At 38.0% G+C, this 21,615-nt stretch overlaps 1 protein-coding gene across 1 annotated transcript in view; it reads left to right on the forward strand.

Moving 5' to 3' along the window:
• Window positions 1–3,680: 3,680 nt before the first annotated feature.
• The window catches only part of LOC306958705 (ATP-binding cassette sub-family G member 8-like), a gene marked incomplete at both ends in the record, with an annotated part of 46,070 nt that continues 28,135 nt past the window's right edge, over window positions 3,681–21,615 (forward strand). The window contains 12 exons of the mRNA XM_079550298.1: window positions 3,681–3,742; window positions 3,815–3,932; window positions 4,840–4,874; window positions 5,422–5,491; window positions 6,502–6,590; window positions 8,479–8,665; window positions 10,650–10,718; window positions 11,694–11,771; window positions 12,695–12,771; window positions 13,128–13,198; window positions 13,596–13,693; window positions 15,013–15,105. Of these exons, the coding sequence (XP_079406424.1) occupies window positions 3,681–3,742; window positions 3,815–3,932; window positions 4,840–4,874; window positions 5,422–5,491; window positions 6,502–6,590; window positions 8,479–8,665; window positions 10,650–10,718; window positions 11,694–11,771; window positions 12,695–12,771; window positions 13,128–13,198; window positions 13,596–13,693; window positions 15,013–15,105 (1,047 nt within the window). The remainder of the gene's footprint in view (window positions 3,743–3,814; window positions 3,933–4,839; window positions 4,875–5,421; window positions 5,492–6,501; window positions 6,591–8,478; window positions 8,666–10,649; window positions 10,719–11,693; window positions 11,772–12,694; window positions 12,772–13,127; window positions 13,199–13,595; window positions 13,694–15,012; window positions 15,106–21,615) is intronic.

The raw sequence follows: 21,615 nt of genomic DNA on the forward strand, positions 1-21,615 counted from the left end.
TCTTCATCCAATAGTCCAGCCTTCAAATCCCCTCTCTCCAATTTGAAGATAAGCATGCAGCACAGGACATGTCAGCCTTAATCCCATATAATCACGTTACCACAAATGCTGTGTAATTTTCATGAAATGAATACACTCAGAATCATGACATGACCATACAACACCAAGCAATGAAGCGTCCTCCAGGATTTTCATTTACATCAGCTAATCAAGCGAACACTCTCCTTAAGTTAACTACGTCCGCAAGGACAATCTCTTACACAGATGAGCACATTTCAACAGCTTAACTTGCAGAGCAGTGCAAGTCTCTGGGGAGCTTGCTGCAAGCTGCTCTAGTCCCAGACCTACTAAGAAGATACCACACAATGTAAGTCAGCAAAACTGACAATTTCAGGCAAAGAGTTAATCTATTCTGCCTCCCTCACCAGCTTGAGCCTCATGAGTGATTCACATTTCAGCACAAACCTTGAATCATCCATCAAAATAATTCACACCATGCCACCCAATGCACGACTAAAGCTCAGGCAGGAAGTTAGAGCTTTCTTACCTTCTAATCTTCAGCAGCAATGATACCATGTGAGCCGTGAAATGAGCATCGGCCTCTGGGACTGATGCTGAAGAACCTAGGTTGTAAAGACATAATTCAGGATGAGATTAATATGTTGGCACATAGAAGGAGACTTCACCTTCCATCACTAACTTCAGAGCAGTTTGTGCTTGCTTTGAGCTAGCACTCAGTTACAAAAATCTGTATGGAGATGTTCAATGCATCTGAGGTCTATAACGACTGAGAGGTCAGTCAATGGTAACTATATAAAACATTGACATGAAAATAGCATTTGGAATACAACATGAATTTCTAAGTTTGCCTTTTCAATTTTTGTGTGGCAGTACTAGTAAGCAAACAACTCGTTCCTAAAGCAATGCAGTCCACAAAATTAGTATTTTCTTATTAATTTTTAATAGATATTTAAATTTAAAATATTTATTTATCAACAAAAGAATTCTGGTAAATACTTAGAGCTGATATTATTTCTCGAACTATTATAGGTTTTATACGTCAGGTCCTGAAGGAAGAAAACCATCCTTGCATAAAGGAATGAATCTGTTAAACTTTCAAGTAAAGATTTAACAGCCCATACAGCTTTACTGAGATCCATTAGGTTGAGTTAAAATTAACTAAGGTGATTAGTAATTCAGTGATAAAGAATTAGAAAGAAAAAGTTATTATTTTCCAGTTTCTTAGGGCAGTAAAGGAAATGAAATAGAGTAAGAAGAAACTTAAAGTACTGAAAACTCCAAATTCATTTCCAGACTGGATTTCAGCAGAGCTTATTAAGTGTGAGCCCTTTACTTTGCCCTCAGCTCAGATTTGTACTGGAGCATTTTCCAGTTTTTTTGCCATTCTGCCATGGAGAGAATAATTATAAAAATACTTTGTTTTTTAGTGTTATACTCCTGTTGTTGCAGTTATATATAATGAGATCACAGTTTCAGGAGCCATTCCCACATCAGTTTTGTTTTCTTTGGCAGGGCTTTTACCCCTTTTATCTGCCAATTGTAGGTCAAGCACTAGCTTCATATAGCGAGATACCAGAAATGTGTCGTGGAAATGAAAATTAAGGAAGAAACGTGTTTAGAATGGCATCAGGAAGACATGCTGCGGTACAACACTAAGTAATGAAAATCCAGAAGCTCCTTTAACAATACCATGGTTTCTGTAGAGGTTAGCAAATGCCTTAGAAGAGTCATGTAAAAAGAAGGAAGTGAATTGAGACAAGGGAACATAATCAGATTAAGACTTCTGGAACTGAAACTGTGTGACTATGGAAGTCACAATAGAGAAAAAATGTTTTCAAAGAGCAAATAGTACATGAGACCTGTCTCTTGCAACATAAACGTATGTGGAAGGATGAAGCAGTTGGGATGAATTCTGACTTAATCATTACATGTGAGGCCTATTTACAGATTTCAATCAAAACAGTAGGTAAGAGATTGTTTAAGCTTGGTTTTTCTACCTCAGCTCTCTCAAGACACAAAGCAGCTACTCAGATACAGAAGGCCAGCTCCTGTTGCTCTTTTGGACTGTGGGTCACTTCCCTGACTGCCCAAACTCGTGACTTGTCTGCTCAGGTTTACCTCCTTCCTACCTCCCATTCATAAGATGAGGTCATTCCACAGTTTCACAGCAGCTGAGTTTATTAACAGACAATGCCTAAGGCTGAAGTAAAATATTAAACTAGAAAACAACGGTCATTCTGGTGCCAGTTCTCTTCAATGTTTTTGTCCATGACTTGGATCCAGGACTTGAGGGTATACCAAGTACATGTGCAGACAACTCTAAACTGGGGGGGAGCTGTTGACTCCCTCGAGGGCAGAGATGCCTTGAAGTGAGATTTTGAGAGATTGGAGAGCTGGGCAATCACCAACTGCAAGGAATTTTCCATGAGCAGCACTGGATTCTGCATCTGGGACGGGGCAGCCCTGGGCATATACAGACTAGGGGCTGAGAGGCTGGAGATCAGCCCCGCAGAAGGGAATCTAGGAGTTTTGCATAACAGCAAGTTGAATGCAAGCCAGCAGCGTGCCCTGACAACCCAAAGGGCCAACTGCTCCCTGGGGTGCCACAGGCCCAGCACTGCTACCACCATGTGAGGGGAAGGGTCGTCCTGCTCTGCACTGCCTCCCCTTGGGCACAGGGTGCGGGTTTGTGTGATACAGCGTAAGAAGGACATAATGCTCTTAGAGTGGGTCTAAAGGAGGGTTGCAAAGACAGTGAAGTACCTGGAGGACGAGGAGTACGAGGAGCAGCCAGATCCAGCCTAGAGGAGCTGAGAGGAAGCTCATAGCGGCTGCAGCTCCTCACAGGGAGCGGAGGGCAGCACTGAGTTCTGCTCAGGGCCCGAGGGAACGGCATGGAGCTGAGGGGGCGGACAGCTGACGGTTAGGGACGGGGTCTGCACCAGAGGCAGGGGGCGTGGAACGGGCTGCACAGGCTGTGGGCCCGGCCCCGAGCCGCTGCGGCTCAAGGAGCATTTGGACAATGCTCTCAGACATGGGGAGTGAATTTCGTTCGTACGGTGCTGCGTGGAGACAGAAGTTGGACTCCGTGACCTTTGTGGATCTCTTCAACTCAGGATCCTGTACGGTTCTGTTAACAAGTCCCAGCATTTACAGCTCGTCCGTCCCTGACCTCGCGGATGAAGCAGCGTGCCGCCTTAAAACAAGAGCTCACACCACCACCTGCAGACCACCCAGTGACTCCACCACCTCAGCCTGCTTTCACCAGCCTCACTCACTTCCACAAGGCACTTCACCACGCTCTGTAGCCCCGAAAAAGAAGCGGCAGGAACCAGCAGGCAACCCCACAACCCCGAGAAGGGGAGAAACTTCCGTGCGCCGCCCAGCCCGTATAAGAAGGACTGAGGGAGGGCGGACCGGAGCACGGCTGACAGCTGCCTCCGCCCCCTTCCGCCTCTTCCCGCGGAACTACAGCTCCCGGGGCGCCCCGCGCCGTTCCCATGGCGACAGGCAGCCAGGCCCGGGCGGACAGCGGCGATGCCCAAGGCCGGGTGAGCGGGAGGCCCGCCGGAGCTTGGCGAAGGGGCCTTAGGCCCTTCCCCGCCTCCTTGGGGGCACGGTATCGCCGCCGTGCGGGCACGGGGCCGGCGGGCGGGGAGATGGCTGTAAAAAGGCAGATTCGGCCTCTGCGGTGTAACGTGGCGTGGGGGAAGCGGCGAGGGTGCTGCCTTCCTCCTGCCGGGCGGCGGGTTGTTCTTCTCTAACGGCGCGCCCGTTCTGTTTTCCCGAGCAGCGATACTCTGTGGGATATTGCTAGAGACGAAGTGGAGAAGAGAGAACACTCCGGCGACGATGGCGAGCGTGTGGAAGTTTGGGAAAAATCAGTGTTGTTTATGGGAAGCAAAAACGGGGTAATGGTGGTCATCGGGTGCGTTCTTTGAGCGCAGGTGCTGTTGGGGAAGACATCTGACAAGTGTGGTGTTCACTCAGTTCTTCTGGAAATGAGAGGCTGTTAAATTTCCCCTTGTGAAAAGCTAACTGGGAACAGACAGACTCAAGTGCATTTATACCTGCCTTGCTGTGATTACAGGCACTGGCATCTTGCTGGGCACTGTGTCTGTATCAGGCAGGTCTGAGCACACATCATAACAGACTGCAAGGTGGTGGTTCCAGAAACAGGAGGGAGAGTGACTTTTTATGTGGGTAGATACTGATAGGACGAGGGGGAACGGTTTTAAACTGAAAGAAAGGAAATTTTTCACTGAGAGGACGATGAGGCATTGGCACAGCTGCCGGGAGAAGCTGTGGTGCCCCATCCCTGCAGGCATTCAAGGCCAGGTTGGATGGGCCCTGGGCAGCTGAGCTGGGGGCAGCCCTACTCACAGCTGGGGGCTGGAAATGCGTGGGCTTCATCTCCCTTCCAACCAAAAGCATTAGGTGACTCTAGGATTCATATGACCCAGGTCACTTTACTTCTTTACTACTAACGTTGTCCTTTACATTGTCCTGTGAGGTTTGGTCATTAGTAACCCTGTAGCTGACATCTGTTAGTATTATTTACTTTTCAGAATAGAATTTTAATTTTAGAAGGATTGGTATCTGTACAGCCTCTAACTAGCAGTTAGAACAGCAGTGTAACTTGATTCTGATAGAAAGTTGGCAGTTAGTTTTCCATTGCAAAGTTACAAACAATTACATGACTTTACACTTTTCAGATGCCTCATAAGAGGAATATTACATCAATTAGTTTCATTTAGTGATAAAAGCTTATGCCTTAATAATGTTACAGCAGAGGAGATCTTTGTTTTTCATTTCCAGGGGAAGACCACTATCATACTGAGGTGTCTTGAGAGGTATGTGTTAGGTGTTTTTCAACTGTGGGTACCTAAAGGCTGATCATAATAAAGGACATTATAAGGAACAATTGCAAGTAAAAGAGAATTGTTTAAAATGTATCTAACTAGTAGAGGTAGTCATGTAATCTAGTTGATTGCTTGCTGGGGTTTGATAATGAGATATAAGCCTTTTTATTTTGTTGCAGTGTATTTTTTAGAATTTTACAGGACTAGTTATGTTGTGTGATAATTCGTAATCCAGTATACAAGTATCGTCTTTTGTGTCCAGTTGATCGCTTGCAGATTGAATTTACTTCCCTTCACTATGTATCGTCTGACCTCTTTGGTACTTTTCTCCAATATGAGAGCTTAAATGGCTGTCTGTTCAGATTGGTGCTGCTCTTTCTTCTTCTTTGGAAGAAGAAAGACACTGCTGTATTAAAGTGTCTTCTTCGTACTGCTGTTTGTAAGCTAAATTCTGAGCTGATTGATAAATATAACAAAAGTAGAATTAACTTTACTTATTTAGAACGTCTTGTCAATGAAATTATTTTTCTTTGGATAGGGAAGAGATTCCAAAGCCAACATTAGTTTTGGAATATACCTTCGGGAGAAGGGCAAGGAGACACAATGCAGTGAGTACCCAGAAAGTTCAGTTTTGTTTATGTATGTAGTTTTGTAGTTTATTTTACACACACACACACACACACACACATATATACAGTAATATGTAGTTATTTTTAGCTTGGAGGTTTTTACTTTATTATTTGTGGAGGAAAAAAGAAGGTTTTTTTGATCATCATTTTCTTAAAAATTTTTTAATCTTAAATGTATTTTTCCCTATCACTAGAATGCAGTAGATCAAAGAGCAAAGTATAACACAAAGAAATGGGTTTCATTTATGAAATCTACCCTGTTTGTCATGTTTGAGTGATTTTTATCTTCCCAAGGAGGGAAGATGCACAGGATGCATGCCTTGAACTTTGTCTTTAAAGTGTGAAATGAGTATAAACCAATGAAGATATTTACAACTGGATTTATGAGAGACATATTCATCGTAGATGATATTAAATCATAATTAAGTTTTGGTTTATGTGTCAGTATCACTAACTTTGCTCTGCAGATTGTGGGAATGTTGAACCCATTCTGATCACTGCACAGCACTGTCCAGCAGTAACAAGTTGCTGCAGGCAGTTGCTGTTGTTGCTGTTACTGAAGCATGGAGTAGAAAATCTGAGAGATAAAAATCACTTGAAACTTTCTGTGGAAGCTAAGTTCCAATGTAAAGATTGATCACTTTTTCAGTTGAGACCACTACTCTTGAGCTGCAGTAAATAAAAAGAAGGATGAAAAGCTGATATATATATATATATTTTGTAATATTTATCATTAATCATGTTGCTTCCCAACTTCTTTACCTTAAAGTAGTCATTCATGGAGGCTGTCATAGGCACAGCAGGAGCCTTTGGCGTTCTGTGGAATTTCTTCAACATTTTTTTGTTTGGTTTTGTTTTTTAGGAAGCACTAATGAAATAGTATGTGCTAGTGTTCTGAGTCACTTGCACAAAAACTCAGTGTATCAGAACCACCGCTTTCTCTTGGTGTTTCATGAATGCATGCATTTCTAACATAATCTATTTTGCAGCCCAAAGATATAGCTCATTTTTGGGAAATAGGTGGTGGAACCTCATTACTGGAACTGATTCGAATACCAATCACCGTCAACAACGTAAGGTAAATGATTAATATTAAATTTCCGAAGTTAATTTCAGCTGCCTGTCAAGCATAAGTAAATCTCTAGACTGCTTGTTAGAGAAAATTCTTTCAAAATATTAGATAACATATTTGAGAATTTTTTTTGTAAAAAATCATGGTAATACCATCAGTACTCTGCTTTGAACTTCCTTTTCACAATCCTTTCCTAATAAGACAAGTTCTTAGCTGTCTCTAAGAACAAGAGAAAGAAATAACATGAAGGAAATGGGTTGGCCTTAAGTAGATGGAACAAGGAATGCAGAAAAAGAAAAGACGTGGTCTCTTTTTATGCTTGTTGAATGAGCAGAAAAAACAACTTGGGATGCAGAGAAAAAAATTTGGTTCCCTGCTTTTGTATGCAGACACAGGAACTATCTCTGCGAGGAGCAGCATTTTAAGGTGAAAGATGAGACAAAAAAATTACAAATAAAACTGGATACTGGGTTATTAGGAAGTGAAGTGACCATCTGATAAGAACAAGGTCAGATGTGATAGATGATGTTTCAGAAAGGAACTAAAACTGTTCAATTGATTACAAGAGAAGAGAATGAATACAGGGAATATAGTGAGAATAATCAGAGTGATGGCATAGCATAGGAAGAGGAAATATTTAAAAAGTTGCATGAAGAAGTAAGAATGTGCTGATCAAAGATATGTTTTACCTTTGTGTTATGATGCATTGTTGTATTTCTTTGGTAATCAGCTTTAACTTCTATGAGAAATAACAACAATGGGAAAGATAATTTCTGTTACATACATTGCTACTGCTCTGACTATTGAGATAATGCTGTTGTTTAGTGAGGGACTAACATGGAAGAAAAGCACTTCCAGAAACCCTGTTGCTGAATGGGCTTGGGGGAAATTCACCTGTGTTTCAGATATTTGAATGAACTTAACTGAGCTCCACCTCAGAAGCTCATGAGAAGGAATCTTCTCATGAGGATAATTTTAAGATTGTTTTATGAGAGAGCAACACTGTTCTTCAAGATCATCTGTGTTAACTTCAACATACTACTCAAAAATTGTACTGTCTCAAGCTTTTCACTAGTTTTCTCATCCATCTGTACTCAAGCAATTTTCTTATGTAAAAGTTCCATGAACTGTAGTTGCACCAAGAGAATTTTCATCACATTTTTTCCACAGCGTTTGAAGGTGGAATTGGATGTTCATTTTTCTTTGTTGTATTCCTGATAACCATTGTGGTCTTTAATCCCCTTTTTCATGTCATGATGGAACGTGGGGAAAAAAAAATGACTAAATCTAGTCAATTTGTGGTGTTTGTGATGTTCCCTTCACATTTACAATCTAATGCTTTTGGAGTCTTGGGAGCCTGGTAGTTTTGTGCTTTGAGTGCTCTGACTTCTTCCATTTGTCTTTCAGAAGACTTTCTGATATACTCATTTGAGGTTCCTGGTAATTGGCACCATCCATCAGACAGATCATTCCTTTAACCAGCTTTTTCTACGTAATCTGACAAAGAAATACGAAAGTATAGAAATTTCTAATGCATTTGTGTTTGATAAAGATTCTGTCCGTTTACTAACTTTGCTTCAGCCGGGAGTGTAGAGTTCAGAGATGACGTGCTTGGAAACAATGCCTCCAGGAAGAAAGTCAGAGACATAAAATCCCCTAAAACTTCTGATGGAAAGTTACTGAAGCAATAGAAGAAGAGACAATGGAGAGGTTTCTTCAGTGCTTGGGGCACACTTAAAAGCCATCTCTCTTTGCTGTCACATTCAATTCTATTTCAGCCTTTGTATTTTCATATTTGTTGCTTTCAGCCTTTTACCACACTTATGGTAGTGAAGGAAAAGGCTGTTTGTCTGACACACTGAGGATCTGAGCAGATAATGCCTTTTTTTAATAGGTCGTTTGCAGTAGTTCTCGTATTGGATCTATCCAAACCTAATGAACTCTGGATGACTATGGAGAATCTTCTGCAGGCCACCAGAAACCACGTGAATAAAATTTTAGCCAAACTGGAAAAGGCAGATCCTGAAGCAGCTGCTGAAATTAAGCAGAAGATGCAGAACAATCTACAGAGGGATCATCCAGTAAGTTACTTCTAATATTTTCTCCAGATGTCACGGGCCTTTATACAGTTAAAGATAATGCTTTTCAAAATGATAAACAACTCTTTTAGATTTTTCTGCATGACTGAAAATCCATTTGATGTAGATGAACCTGTTCACTGGAAAATTATAGCAATTTAATAAAAATTCAATAAGAGCAGAAACAAGGAAAGAAGGTTTCTTATATCTTTTTGTTAGATATCTAATGTGATTGTTATGGCATGTTACACCTATCAAAAGAAATAGTTTTAGAGTAGCAGTTTGCTTTTTTTTCCCCCCTCATCTTTTTAAAATGAAGATGAAAACTAGAATGTACAAAAATCATCTAGCAAGAGACTAGCTGAAGGTACAAATTTAAGCAAAGAATATAGTTATAACAGCCATCAACATGACTATATACTTTGCATTTATTTAAATGTCTATCACAAACTCAATGCCTTTTGATAATCTGACAACTAATTAAATTATAAAGTTTCAGAAATGTTAACATCAGTCCTTTAAACATAATTGCTAACTAAATCTCTGGAAAAGCCAAACTAGATTATGCGCAATAGAAATGAAAAATCATTGTGCATGAAACCTCTGCAAATGTTGTGTATATATAATGGATAAATAAGTATTTAACAGTTCAAAGACTTGGCATATAAATCTAGTTGCTGTAACTTCTAAAATGCTGCAAGGTAGTAAATACTTTTCAGTTTTTGAGCTAGGTAAGCAACTTCTCCATTTTTGTAGAGAGCAATATAAAGAGAGTTATGGAGTCTGAGTTCTGCTGGATAATAATTTCCACTTTTAATTTTTAAGAAGGTATTTCACAAAAAGAAAAACTGTGCCTACAAGCACAGTTGGCAACAAATCATGACTGCAATGTCCAGCTTTGAAAAGGGCTTAGCAACTGGAAAACTGCTAACATTTTTCAATAAGAATAAGAAAAATGCCTCTAATGGTTTAGAAGACTTGTTACCCTGCAGGAAACACAGTTACACCTTCTAAAACTTCCATTCTGTTTTCATTATCATAAGCAACAGACACAAACAAAATGTTCTGTTACTACTGGGCTCTCATTAAACTTTCTGTGTCAGTTTTGTGGGAGGAAATATCATCACTTACAGTTTAACTATTTGCTCTTTTATAGCTAAGCATTTTTAAGACAATCAGGATTGCTAGGAATCTGAGATTAGAGTTTTTTGTGTTGTTTTGCTATTTTGGAAGATTTGTTATATTCCATTATTCTGGATAAATGATTGTTGGCTCTGATTTTTACAGAAGAAATGTATCAAGTGCAGACCTTGTTTAAATAGGCAGGGTGCCAGTTTTAATGTTTCTGATGTTAGTTGTTTATTAGTTAAGGAATAAACACTTTGGTTATTCTTTTTTTTTTCCGAGTTCTGCACTTTATATAACAAACTATAGAGGAGGTTTTGCCTTGACAGTGTAGGAATGCAGCAATTATTTTTGCCTTCACAGTACAGGACTTCCTGTATTTGCAGCTTCTTGCTAATTCTCTAACTGTCATTTATTTGCAGCTTCTTGCTAATTCTCTGTCATTTAGTCTGTATGCTTTTAGAAGTGAACCGTTAGATCTGCTACAACATATTTCTTTTCCACTCTGCTGCAACCAAAGCAGTTTGACAAATTCATCTTATGAATGAGAGGGGATTTGTCTCATTTCACAAAGACTACATGAAAACCTTCCAGATAACTTGAGAATTACTGTTATCTGCTTATTAAAACTTGGGCCGGATGTTAACCATCTAAGTTATATCTACACCTCCAGAGCCACTGCCGTCCATTGCTATCAATTTGGAGAACGTGGCATGGATTGAAGTTTATTCATTCTACTTAAGGTTCTGAAAAAAATAAACCTCGTCTCCCTTGAATAAATTTTAACCCTTTTCAGTTGTTTCAAGTGTTATAATCTTCTGTAATTTGCTTATACTGCTTAACCACTACATCTGTTTAATAGGATTATGACTTGGTTGACCCTTTTCCAATACCCTTGGTGATTATTGGAAGCAAATACGATGTATTTCATGTAAGTAATTTTTTTAATAGTTGTGACAGCAACAACAATAAGCTACCATTTTGTTCTGCACCTTTTTTCAAAGGTTTTTTTACAGTCAAATGAATAATTGCATCTTTTGGTGGGAGAGGAAAAAATGTACTGCTGGGTTCTCTCCCAGCCCAACCAAATACATACCCGCTTTCCAAGTAGCACTTGATCATGGGAAGCTAGAACAGTGTGTTTGAGTTTTAGCTGCTGTACTGGCAACTTCTACTTACCTGGATGACTACATGGTACATTGGTACTACGCCACCTCAGAGTTACCTAATTTTTATTAATAAGTACCATGCATTCTTTCATACTGAGGCTTTATACTAAGCCCCAACCACTTTAAAAACCGGTGACTCTCCTGTAATGAACACGGAATAACAGCCCAGTTCCACTGGAGTCTGTGGACGAACTGCTGCAAGCTTGAGTGGGACAGGTTTTCATCCCCTTGATCCAGGGCATGCCATCTGTATGATCTTGTGTTGAAGGAACATAAATGATATTTTTGTGCAACTTTCAAATCTTATAGTTATTAGAATTTAAAGAGCACATAGCCAAAGGTTTACTGAAACTTAAATATTTTCACAAAAAAGGAAGAAAATGCTGATTCTTCTACAAGTCAGTATTTCTTTGCTTTTAGAATTTCAAGAACTGTGAAATAAATTAATTGAAAATTGAATACACATTCCCAATTAAAAACTTTTCTGGACTAACATATTGCCAGAATTAGGCTCCCTCTGAAAAAAAGAAACAAAGGGAAATTGTGACATTTCTTTTCAGAGTAGGCTGTTACTGATTCTGTCTTAAGATATAATTATGCTGACAGCTGAACGCCTCATATATTGCAGCCTAAGTGCGTTGCAGTTTAAAGAAAAAGAAAAGTTCTAGCTGTAATGTTTTGGGTTTTTTTTTTGTTTCTTACACGTGTTCCAATATCAACTTTTTTTTTTTTTTTAGGAGTTTGACTCTGAAATGAGGAAAATAATAAGCAGGACACTTCGATTTGTTTCGCATTATTATGGAGCATCACTGGCGGTATTTATATTCACTTACTAATTAAGGAATAATGAGATGAGTAATACTCGTGCTACAAAATATTAAAAAATTAGAAATAGAAAGTCCTAGAGAAGACAGAGTTTAATTAGTTTTACAGTAGCTTTCTTAATGAGCTAGTTTGTAAACTAGGTTACAGGTACTGTCAGCAGATGGATGAATACAAGTTATATAAACAAAATGCCCAATGCCCTGTGCCAGCAAAAAACTAGAAATGTGGTTATCTGTTAGCAAACTCAGCTCTAATGTTGAGTTCACTGCGCGGCTTATAAAAGGTTTTGTTGGTGTGATAAAACAGGCAAGAATAAAAGTGTGATCTAGATGGATAACATGAGCAAACTGGCCTCTTTGGTAGAAACATGAACTTAGCTTAGGTCTAGTGGGCAAGCTTCTGAAAATTTTAAAACCTGGCTCCAGAGGCATGACTTTGCAGCAATTTAAGCATAGATTACCACACACATGCAAAGAATAAAACCAAGGACTTTTTCACACTAAGGAGTAGGAACTACCATCACAACAGAACCGTGAGACTTGACAAAGCATTTATGTGGGAATATAAACTGATATGAGTTTTTCAGATCATCTCTGAGTAAAGGCAGAAATCTTCACGATCAGCTTCACAACCCAAAACAGCTGCCTCTTAGGCTCCTTTACATCAGAACGTGGTTATAATTTTATCAGCCATCATTTCTGTAAAGCCACTTTGTGACAGTGGCTTATTTTAGTTGCTGAACAGCTTATGTTTGTTTCAGTTGTTTATTGTAGTAAATCCAGTAAGCATACACTAATTTTTTTGAGGTCAGGAATTAGCCAAGCTCTATCTGAAATAGCCTATGCAGATGATGTAGCACAGTATTTCTGTGATGGAAAATCATAATGTATATTTTGTTTTCTAATTCATTTAGTTTACCAGTAAATCTGAGGCTCTCCTGCTGAAAGCTCGTGCTCTTATTAATCACTTGGCATTTGGCTACGATAGAAGGTAACGAGGATTGTCTAGCTATTAAATGTCTTGCCCAGAGTCTGTGAAACTGTTTAACAAAAACACTTGGATGACCAAAACTTCTGTTTTCTTCACAATAAGATAACCTCTGCAAAATTCCTGTGCAGCTGAGACAGGAATAAAATTCCACAACATCTCTGTACAGAGTAGTGGTAACTCTTGATTTTATTCCCTGAACTGACAGAATAGAAATATAGGCACCATTATAAATAAATAGATTTTTGCTTGCATGTATCTCTGTACAAAGCCCCATATGAGTCTATCCTTAGTAGGATAATGTAATTACTAGTTCATTACTAAATGTTCTCTTAACATGTATTTTTTTTTCTGTTTAGCAAGTCCGTATCAGTGGATCACAGCAAACCACTATTTATCCCAGCAGGCCTGGATTCACTGAGCCAAATAGGTTGGGACATTTGATGTTCATTGTGTTTGTTGCTTAATTGGTTTTGAAAGTTAGAAACATATATTAGGCTATTACAAGGTAAGCACACTAGCTGTTTCGACTCATCGTTGAAGCAAACGGCATGGAAAATTTTAAACTGCAATTCAGTATTTATATTATTGAGAATTACTTCAGGTAACTTACTGAAGTATCAGGACTACCTCAAGTGGTAAGCTACCAAGAAGCTTTGTTCTAAAAGAAAATGTGAAATAGAATGTAATATAGAATTGCCTCCCAGACTTATAGCAGCTTGTCACTGTAGAAGGTAAAGTAGTAAAGTATTAAAGTAGCTGGGTCAGTAGTTCCTATCAGTTGTTATGATAACATACACTGTGTTGTGTTGTGCTGTGATCCTTAGGGCCACCACCCACCTCTGACAGCAACATTGGAAAGATGCGTGCAAACACACCTTTAGAACTGTGGAAGAAGGTGTTTGAGAAGACGTTTCCTCCCAAGGTAGGTGTTTACATGTCTGCTGCACAGATCCTTTTCTCTTAGAATAGTAGTAATATTACTACATATTATTGATCTTCCAGTCCAGTGACTGGAATTTCAGTCTCATTTGGGAGTTCTGTTTCTTGTAACCTCTTTGTGCAGTGGGACCCATATGGTAAAGACTGGTTTTACTTTTCGAAAACTATAAAATTATTTTTCACGTAACTTTTGCTTACCATACAGTTGCTGTCCATCTCTCCCCAGCACAGCTGGTAATTGTTGGATATGGGATGTGAATATTTAAATTCAGTGTCTGAAGTCCTGCACAGGACTGAGTTTTGACCATAACTTTAACACTGTACCAGTTATTCAAATCTGCAGGTAGATATGACTGCCAGAAAGCAATGCAGTAATCGTGTGGCCTCTTTAGCTAATTATTTCTGGGCAACCAGAATGGTTACTCTCATCTTTGTGCCATACATCATGGAACCTTAGCAGATGCTTTCTAAAGTTAGATCCCTGGCCCTTTCTAAAGGGTAAGATAACTCAGAGTAGCAATCCTTTACTCAGATTTTACCCCACTTAAGGGTACAGCTGACACAGACATTTTTAGATGTGCCCAGATACATTTCTCATCTTGCAAGCTCCGTCAGTGAGATTTCCATTCTTCTGTTTTAGTTCCAAAATATGCTTTAGGCTTCAAAGGTGTTTCAGTACAATGACAATTTCCTTCACTTCATTTTATGATAGTTTTAGTTCTGTTTTATCTTATTCTGTTATTTGTATGGTTAGCTGCCTGCTACTTTCCATTCGTTACGACTGTGGAGAAATATGCAGCGCAACATCCGAAAAAACCTTATTTAAAAGTTTTCTGTTAGTGTATTTTCTTCTGTGGAATTAAATGTATCATTCTCTGAAGTCTAGTAAATGAAATTTCAGAACAGGCAAAACAATAGTAATAAACTCTTGGAGTGTTTCATGGATACTGAAATAATGCTTCTGGCAGCCTTAAATGAGGTATCTTCTTCAGTATTCAAATCACTGAGGTGCATATCCTTAACTATGCCCAAATGTCATGGGCCAGAAAGGATTTTTGCTTTTTTTCTCTGCACCATTACTTTCTTAAAATTTTACCAAACCAAGATAATAAATTGTGTTGCTTTATCTGATCTTTATCCCACAGTGCAATTTTTTGTCCATAAATGCAAGATTTTAATACCTTTCTATTACAAACAAAATGCTTCCATTTTATGTATATCACTGCCTATTCTTGTAAAGGGAACAGAAGGTAAAGTGAGATAAAATTTACCTTGTGTGTTTCTCTCATTTCTTCCTCTAAGAGTTTCAGTGATTTACAAGACAGCAAGGACCCTGCACGGGACGCACAATATGCTGAGTATGAAGTTGATGTCATGAGAGCTCAGAAAAACCAGGTGTGTGCTTGTTCTTCAATGGCTCTTCACAATCAGGTATCCCAGAAACACCAGCATTGCTGAAGTAATTGCAGAATATACTCATATCATCCTTTTGTCTTTACATAACTTCTACTTTACTTCAAGGACTCTTTTCCACATAGATATGTTGTTGGTTTTTTTTCTTAAGGTAGACACATTGCAGGTGGAGTGTTCTTAGATCTCCAGGTTTTGGCTGCTCACTTTAGAAGTGAATAATTCAAACATTTCCTCTCTCTCTTCCAGAATCATTGCACTAAAAATAAATTAGTTTTATAGATAAATTCTTTGTTGAATTGGCTAAGGTCAGATTGTTGCCTTATCAATATAAATGTAAAACCTCCCACAAGTAGAAACGTAGGCTTTACTAATATCATAGGTATGGGTCTATCAGGCATAATCCAAGACATACATTTGGTTTTTTTTGGAAGGAATATAGCATGTTTACTTGGAAAATTCTGTATTTCTTAAAGATTCATTTGTTTCACGTGGAGAAAATTCTTCACTGGAATGACTGAGAAAAATGTTGCTAAATTCTCAGAAGTTATATGTAGGCTATCTGCTTCTCATTTCACTTCTTTGTGTACTAAATTACTATGGTTAAAGCAGGTTTTTATAACAGGTGTTTAAGCTGATGAGAGCAGGAGACCTTTTAAAGAGATACTGTACCAATTTAGGTCTCACACACTTTTACAGAGCACCCTGCTTAAGATGAAAGGCAGTTCTATTGAGCTGCACTGCAGTTAATCCCAACTAACTGTAGAATACCATAGCAAATTCCATCCTTTTGCATTAATGTAAAAGAAAGCAAAGTATTTCATTATTACTGATATCCAGTTTTGTTTTGTTTTGTTTTGTTTTACAGTTTAGTTAGATTGCATAAAGGCTGTAACCTTGTAGTTAGTTACCTGATCCAAGGAAATGCCTTAATAATGTGAAAGAATAAAGCAATTCAAACTTGCACATTACCTGTAACGTCCTGTTAATGTAGGCGTCAGTTCGGAATTTCTGTTATATCAAAAGCAGTCTTAGAAATCATTAACATTTGTAAAGCACATTGCTTTTGGAATTTATAATATAATCTTAATACCCAGTATAACTATATGGCATATTAAGTTATTTTTAGATAACAGTAACATCTTGCAAAACAAGTTGCTGGTATGCGTTGATTAAATCGTGCAGGAAATTATTAAATTTTCTGTTTTTGAACGAAACAGAAAAGCTTTTAGAACATTAATCTGTTCAAGGGCATTGGAAACGAGTGTAGTTTCTTTTAGTTGGACCACTACAAGTAATTTGAGCATTAAAGAGAAAATTACTTTTGTTATCTGCACCTATTTTCTAAACTTCTCTATCATAAAGTTCAATTATTACAAGATTATTTGCACATTATTAAAATGTTTTATTCTCAAAGAATGTCATTCAATTTGAAATGCACCAAGATAGCAATGTACATCTTTAAAAAACAAAAGAAAAAAAAAAAAACCAACTGTGTAGTTAACAGTCTTGAGATATCTTTGAATTTTCCACTTATGTGAAAAGTGGCACAAAAATCCAATTTTTAAAGGAAAACATTAAATGCATCATAGGTCTGGCATTACTTTTTGGACCTTCATACTATCTGTTATTTAGGAAGAACAATATATTGAAATGTTTATTATGCAGCACGTTGCTAATGCAATCATAATGCAATATGAAAGTTTCGTATCATGCCAGGGTACATTTTGAAATCATTTTAGCTCATTTTTCTTTCCTGGACACACTCTGTTAATGTGCCACTTTGGACTGTCGGTTTGCGTGTTTATCTCAAAGATAAGCTTTAAAGGAAAACTTACACAGAAATATTGTAACAATAAAAATAAAATAGCGTCTTGTCTGCGTATCTGATAAAATAATTAGCATACCTGATTGAAATTCTGGCTTTAGGTAGGATGGTAAATCATTTGTGGTTGATTCATAGATAACCATAGCAATTTAAAGTTTAATAAAATCAAGGCTGTTTCCTCTATTACCTTCCACTTGTGAGGAATTGCCCTAGCACCAGCCAGACTCTGAATAAATCCATGTGGTTTGCAGAATGTATTTCTCTCCAGGGATTTCCAAGTTTGTAGAGTTTGTGTGCAGCTGGGGTCTGTGGAGAAATAAATGCATCTCTTCAGCATCGGCAGTGCTGATTCTTAATATAAAATTAGCTGTGAGAAGGATACACTCTTTTAGACCAGAATACTCTGCTTACTTATTATTTTCAGAGTTAAGGATGAGACTTACCACCCTATTACTGAACCTGTTTGCTCTGGAAAGCTCTGTGGCTACCTTTTCCACACTGTACCTTCGTTGTACATATACTCTCTACCTTTCTCAATTATGTCTTTTCAGAATTCTTTTCCTAGTTTTTAAACTATAGCTATTACTTGCAGATTTATATCAAGTAATGCTCTTGTAATTGTTTACTACTTTTCTTATGCTCTGGAGTTATTCTCTGAGAGAATGTAGCATCTAGGACCTTCTTGAGATCTGCATAAAGGATAAAAACTCCTTTTATCTGGACACTTAACTGTAGCTTTGTTCATAGAAGCAAATGTTAAAGGTAACCTCGAGCTCAAGGAATTGGATAGCCTCCCAGTTAGGGATTGGTAGATAGGTGGTGTCTTTCAATGTCAGCTTACAAGTAATGGCAGCATATCTTCAAGAACAAGGCTGTAAACCTGTAAAACAGGAGAAAGGAGGGCTGGGGCAGAAAAAGCAACACTGAACGTATGAAATATGCAGAAATAAAACTATGAAAATTTATCTGAAGATTAGAAATACATCCTGTTGCTAATCCTCTCATGAGTCACGCAAACACCAAACTTGTCTATCTGTAGATTTATCCTACTACTATTTTTTTTTTTTAGGTTCTGGATCAAAAACAACCATGTCACTCACTTGGTTGGTTCTAAAACATCTGTCCTGTGTTGCAATAATGGGCTAATGAACCATGTCATTCACAACTGGTGTCATCTTTGGTGTCAGATCTGACACTGTTATTCACACCCCATCGGTACCTGATTGTGGTTGGGATCAGTTAATCACATATTGGCCAACATGAGAACCAGCCATATTTTTCTCAGCATTTTGTCCTGCTATGAGCATATTGCAGAACTTCAGGAGAGCACTTCAGATTAAACAAAATAGAAGCTTTCATGCTGCGCAGTGAACCTCCTGTCCAGTGTTAGTGGGCAAAGGGTTGTGACACTCACCATTACAGCAGGAGCATCTTTCCTTTTCTCCAGAGAAGTGCCAGTCTTCATGAGAGGAAGGTTATGTAGGGTGCTGATACAGCTGCCAAGAGTAAGCTTTTTTGTGTTTGCATGAAAACATACCCAAGTGGGTACAGCACAGGCATTTTAGTGTTGGTTTAAGAGCCTTATTAGAGCACAGTTATTAAACTTCTGCTGAATCTTAATTGCTTATTTTAATCCTAGTACTTGTTTCTTTTTACTGTCTTACAGACTGAGAGCAAGTTCCGTCAGAAACCATATTTAAAAAAGACAGTTAAAGTTGCCATGCCAGTCTCTTAGGACTGAGGGAATGAAACAATTAAAGCTTTTCCTGCAATCGTAATTTTACTCCTTGTTTGTAGACATTACAGTATTGTCTTTAATTACATGATCATATACTATTTTGCTGATGTCTCAGTTCAGTTGTTCAGTATTTCTTTTCATTATACTCATTCTTTGTGTACCTTATTTCTCAACCTGCCATTCAGACACTTCAGTGAACACAAAAGTATTAATTTTTTTCTCTAAGAATGTGTGGTAATGTTATCTTATCTGAGTGCCTCACAAACATCAGTTAAGTCTTTCTTCTCAATCCCTTTATGAGATAGCTGGGATCTTCCCCATTTGACAGTTGAAGAATTTATAGCAACACAGAAGTACAGAAGCAGTAAGGTTAAAAATACATATAAAAGAAAGGAAAAAAAATCACTTTTAGCCAGAGTTGAGGCATTTAGGACAAGTTGCTGGCACACCAATAACATTTAAAACATTCTAAGCACACTGAAAGCAATTATTAATTCTGCACATCTGATCTGTATGATGTATTTACCCCTTTCTGTAGCATTTGAGAAAGCTGTTGGAACTGAAGTTATTTTCTTAGCATCAAATAGGATACATGTACTTCTCAAAATATCCCTGTATTCTCTCTACTTCTACTACCAAACTGCTGGAGGTTTGCCACCAGTTCCGAACATTCTGAGATTGCAGTTACTTTATATTAATAGTGAGTGAACGAAATACTGAGTATAGACTGGCTTAAAGATGGAACAATATGCAGTCTCATGGGGCTTGTATTTAATAATGCAACTTAATACATTTAGATACAGTTTGTTCTGCATCAGTCATCAGTGAGTAAACTGTAAAACTCAACTCTTGTAAGCATCATAAAGATGTGTACTAATTAAAAAATCCTGTTACTGCTCAGAAACCTGTGGTGCTTTCTGATAGTTTTGAACTGCTGGTGAAGCTGCTGAAATTACTGCCTGAAAGAGAAAATTCATTAGAGTTTCCTCACAGTTATTAGGCAATGATTTCTCTGTCGCTCATGTTAAACACTTGAGCAATTTTCAGGATCTCCACTGCATTTATACTTATCACTGCTTTATGTTCAGTCCTTTTCCCTCCTTCCCCCTCCCATTTTTCTTCTCATCATCCCAAGCTACTTCAACCATAAGTGCATAGACGTTATTGTTTGTGACTCCTGGAGGCTAACTTTTCTTATTTGCTTTGGCAGATAATTTTAATCTGTATTTTGTCTCTCTTTTTGGCTTGGGAGTAAATTTCCAAAAGGATGAATGTTCTTTTCTGCTTAAAGCATTTTGAGAAGAGGCGCTCCTGGTTTTTAAGTAAGCTTAGGAGCAAGAATAGAAATACATTGAAATCTTACTGAAAGAGTTGTACTACTCCTAAATTAGCATGGCTCTTTTGAAGCTCATACAAAAAGCTGCTTCAAGCTTCTCTTGAAGTGGTTGCTGTTAGCATGAATTCCTCAATAAACAATGGAAACAATTAATAAAAATCAGAATTTTTGCCTGCTTAGTCCTATTCACAGCAGTATGTTTGCACAGCCTGATTCAGTATCTTGACAGATCGTAGAGCTGTCTAAATGCAGACATTTGCTTTTAGAAGCTTTTCAGGTAACCCATTTTAAATCTGACCTTCAGCTGTGTTTCAGAATGTGAATCTAGCTTTGTTTTTTAGTTACACATAAAACACAAGATATCACTACCTTGGAAGACCTTCCTGGCACGTTTTTTACAATACAGAACTAAATACTGCAGGTACGTCATAGCAGCAATATGTTAAGGTTACCTGTAGTCAATTGAACTCAATGAGAAGTTCCAGTATAATTAAGTTTTTTGTGCGTGCTGTAGTTAAAAGAGAGTTAGTGTGTTCTTCTAAGTAAGATAGAATGCTTTTTTCATTGCAGATAGCATGTGGTTAGGTCTAAAAGATATTTCATTAGAGCAAGTATCTTGTCACTCTTAACAGCAACAAAAAGCAATCACGGTGCATTTAAAATAGCTTTTTCGCTAGAAAAAAATAATCAGAAACAATTTCTGACAGTATACACCAAGCTATAAAATCCTGAAAAAGCAACTGGTTTTTGCAGTGTTGCTAGAACCTTCTGTTATAGGCTTAAGAATTCCCAGTAGCACTATTTGACTGAAAAGAGGTCATTTGCTTACCTTGCTGGTGTTCCACTGATGTCAAGAACCCCATAATACAGACTGCCCCATGCTTCACACCTAATTTACACTATTTATATCTCCACAGTTTGAGGCTCTGTTTGCTTTTAATTACCATCTAAAAGATGTGTAATTGTAATTACCACATTGGTTTTGCATTTTACTTTTACATCCACATGTAAGCTTTTACTGAACAGTGGCACCTGAAACTTTTTTTTTTTTAACTACAAATTGAAAAAAAGAACCCACCAATACAAAAATTAAAAGCGTGGCATCATTGTCTGTCTTGATTACTGCACTTCCTGAAAAGTCCCAAGCAGTGATGAACGTTTCCATGAATATCCAATACCAGAGATTGGGTTGATCTCTAAACAACCACTGCTTTCCTCCAAAATACATTTCTGCTTGCTGCTGTCTGGACAAGATTGTGAAAGGTAGCAAAGCCAAAATGCAGCACAACTTCAGGGGCCACAGCAGGGCCACTAAGGGAACATCTGCCATGTGTATATCACGCATATTCTTAGTATATCTGGCTTAAATTCTGTAGGGGTTTCTAACACAGTGTATAAGATTTCAATAGTTCAGTTCTGTGCATAAAAAAACCAAACAATTATTTTCCATACTCTTAAGGAATTGCCAATCCATTTTGCTCCTTGAAAGGCCTTGACTTGGACACTTGGTTGATGTGACAAATTAGTTTTTGTTCAGTAATTCTGTCTTCTGTTCCTAAAATACATGTAATGATACATTTCAGTTTGTGGAGT

This window comes from Tetrao urogallus (genome assembly GCF_951394365.1).
Source record: "Tetrao urogallus genome assembly, chromosome: 2".
NCBI lineage: Eukaryota > Metazoa > Chordata > Aves > Galliformes > Phasianidae > Tetrao > Tetrao urogallus.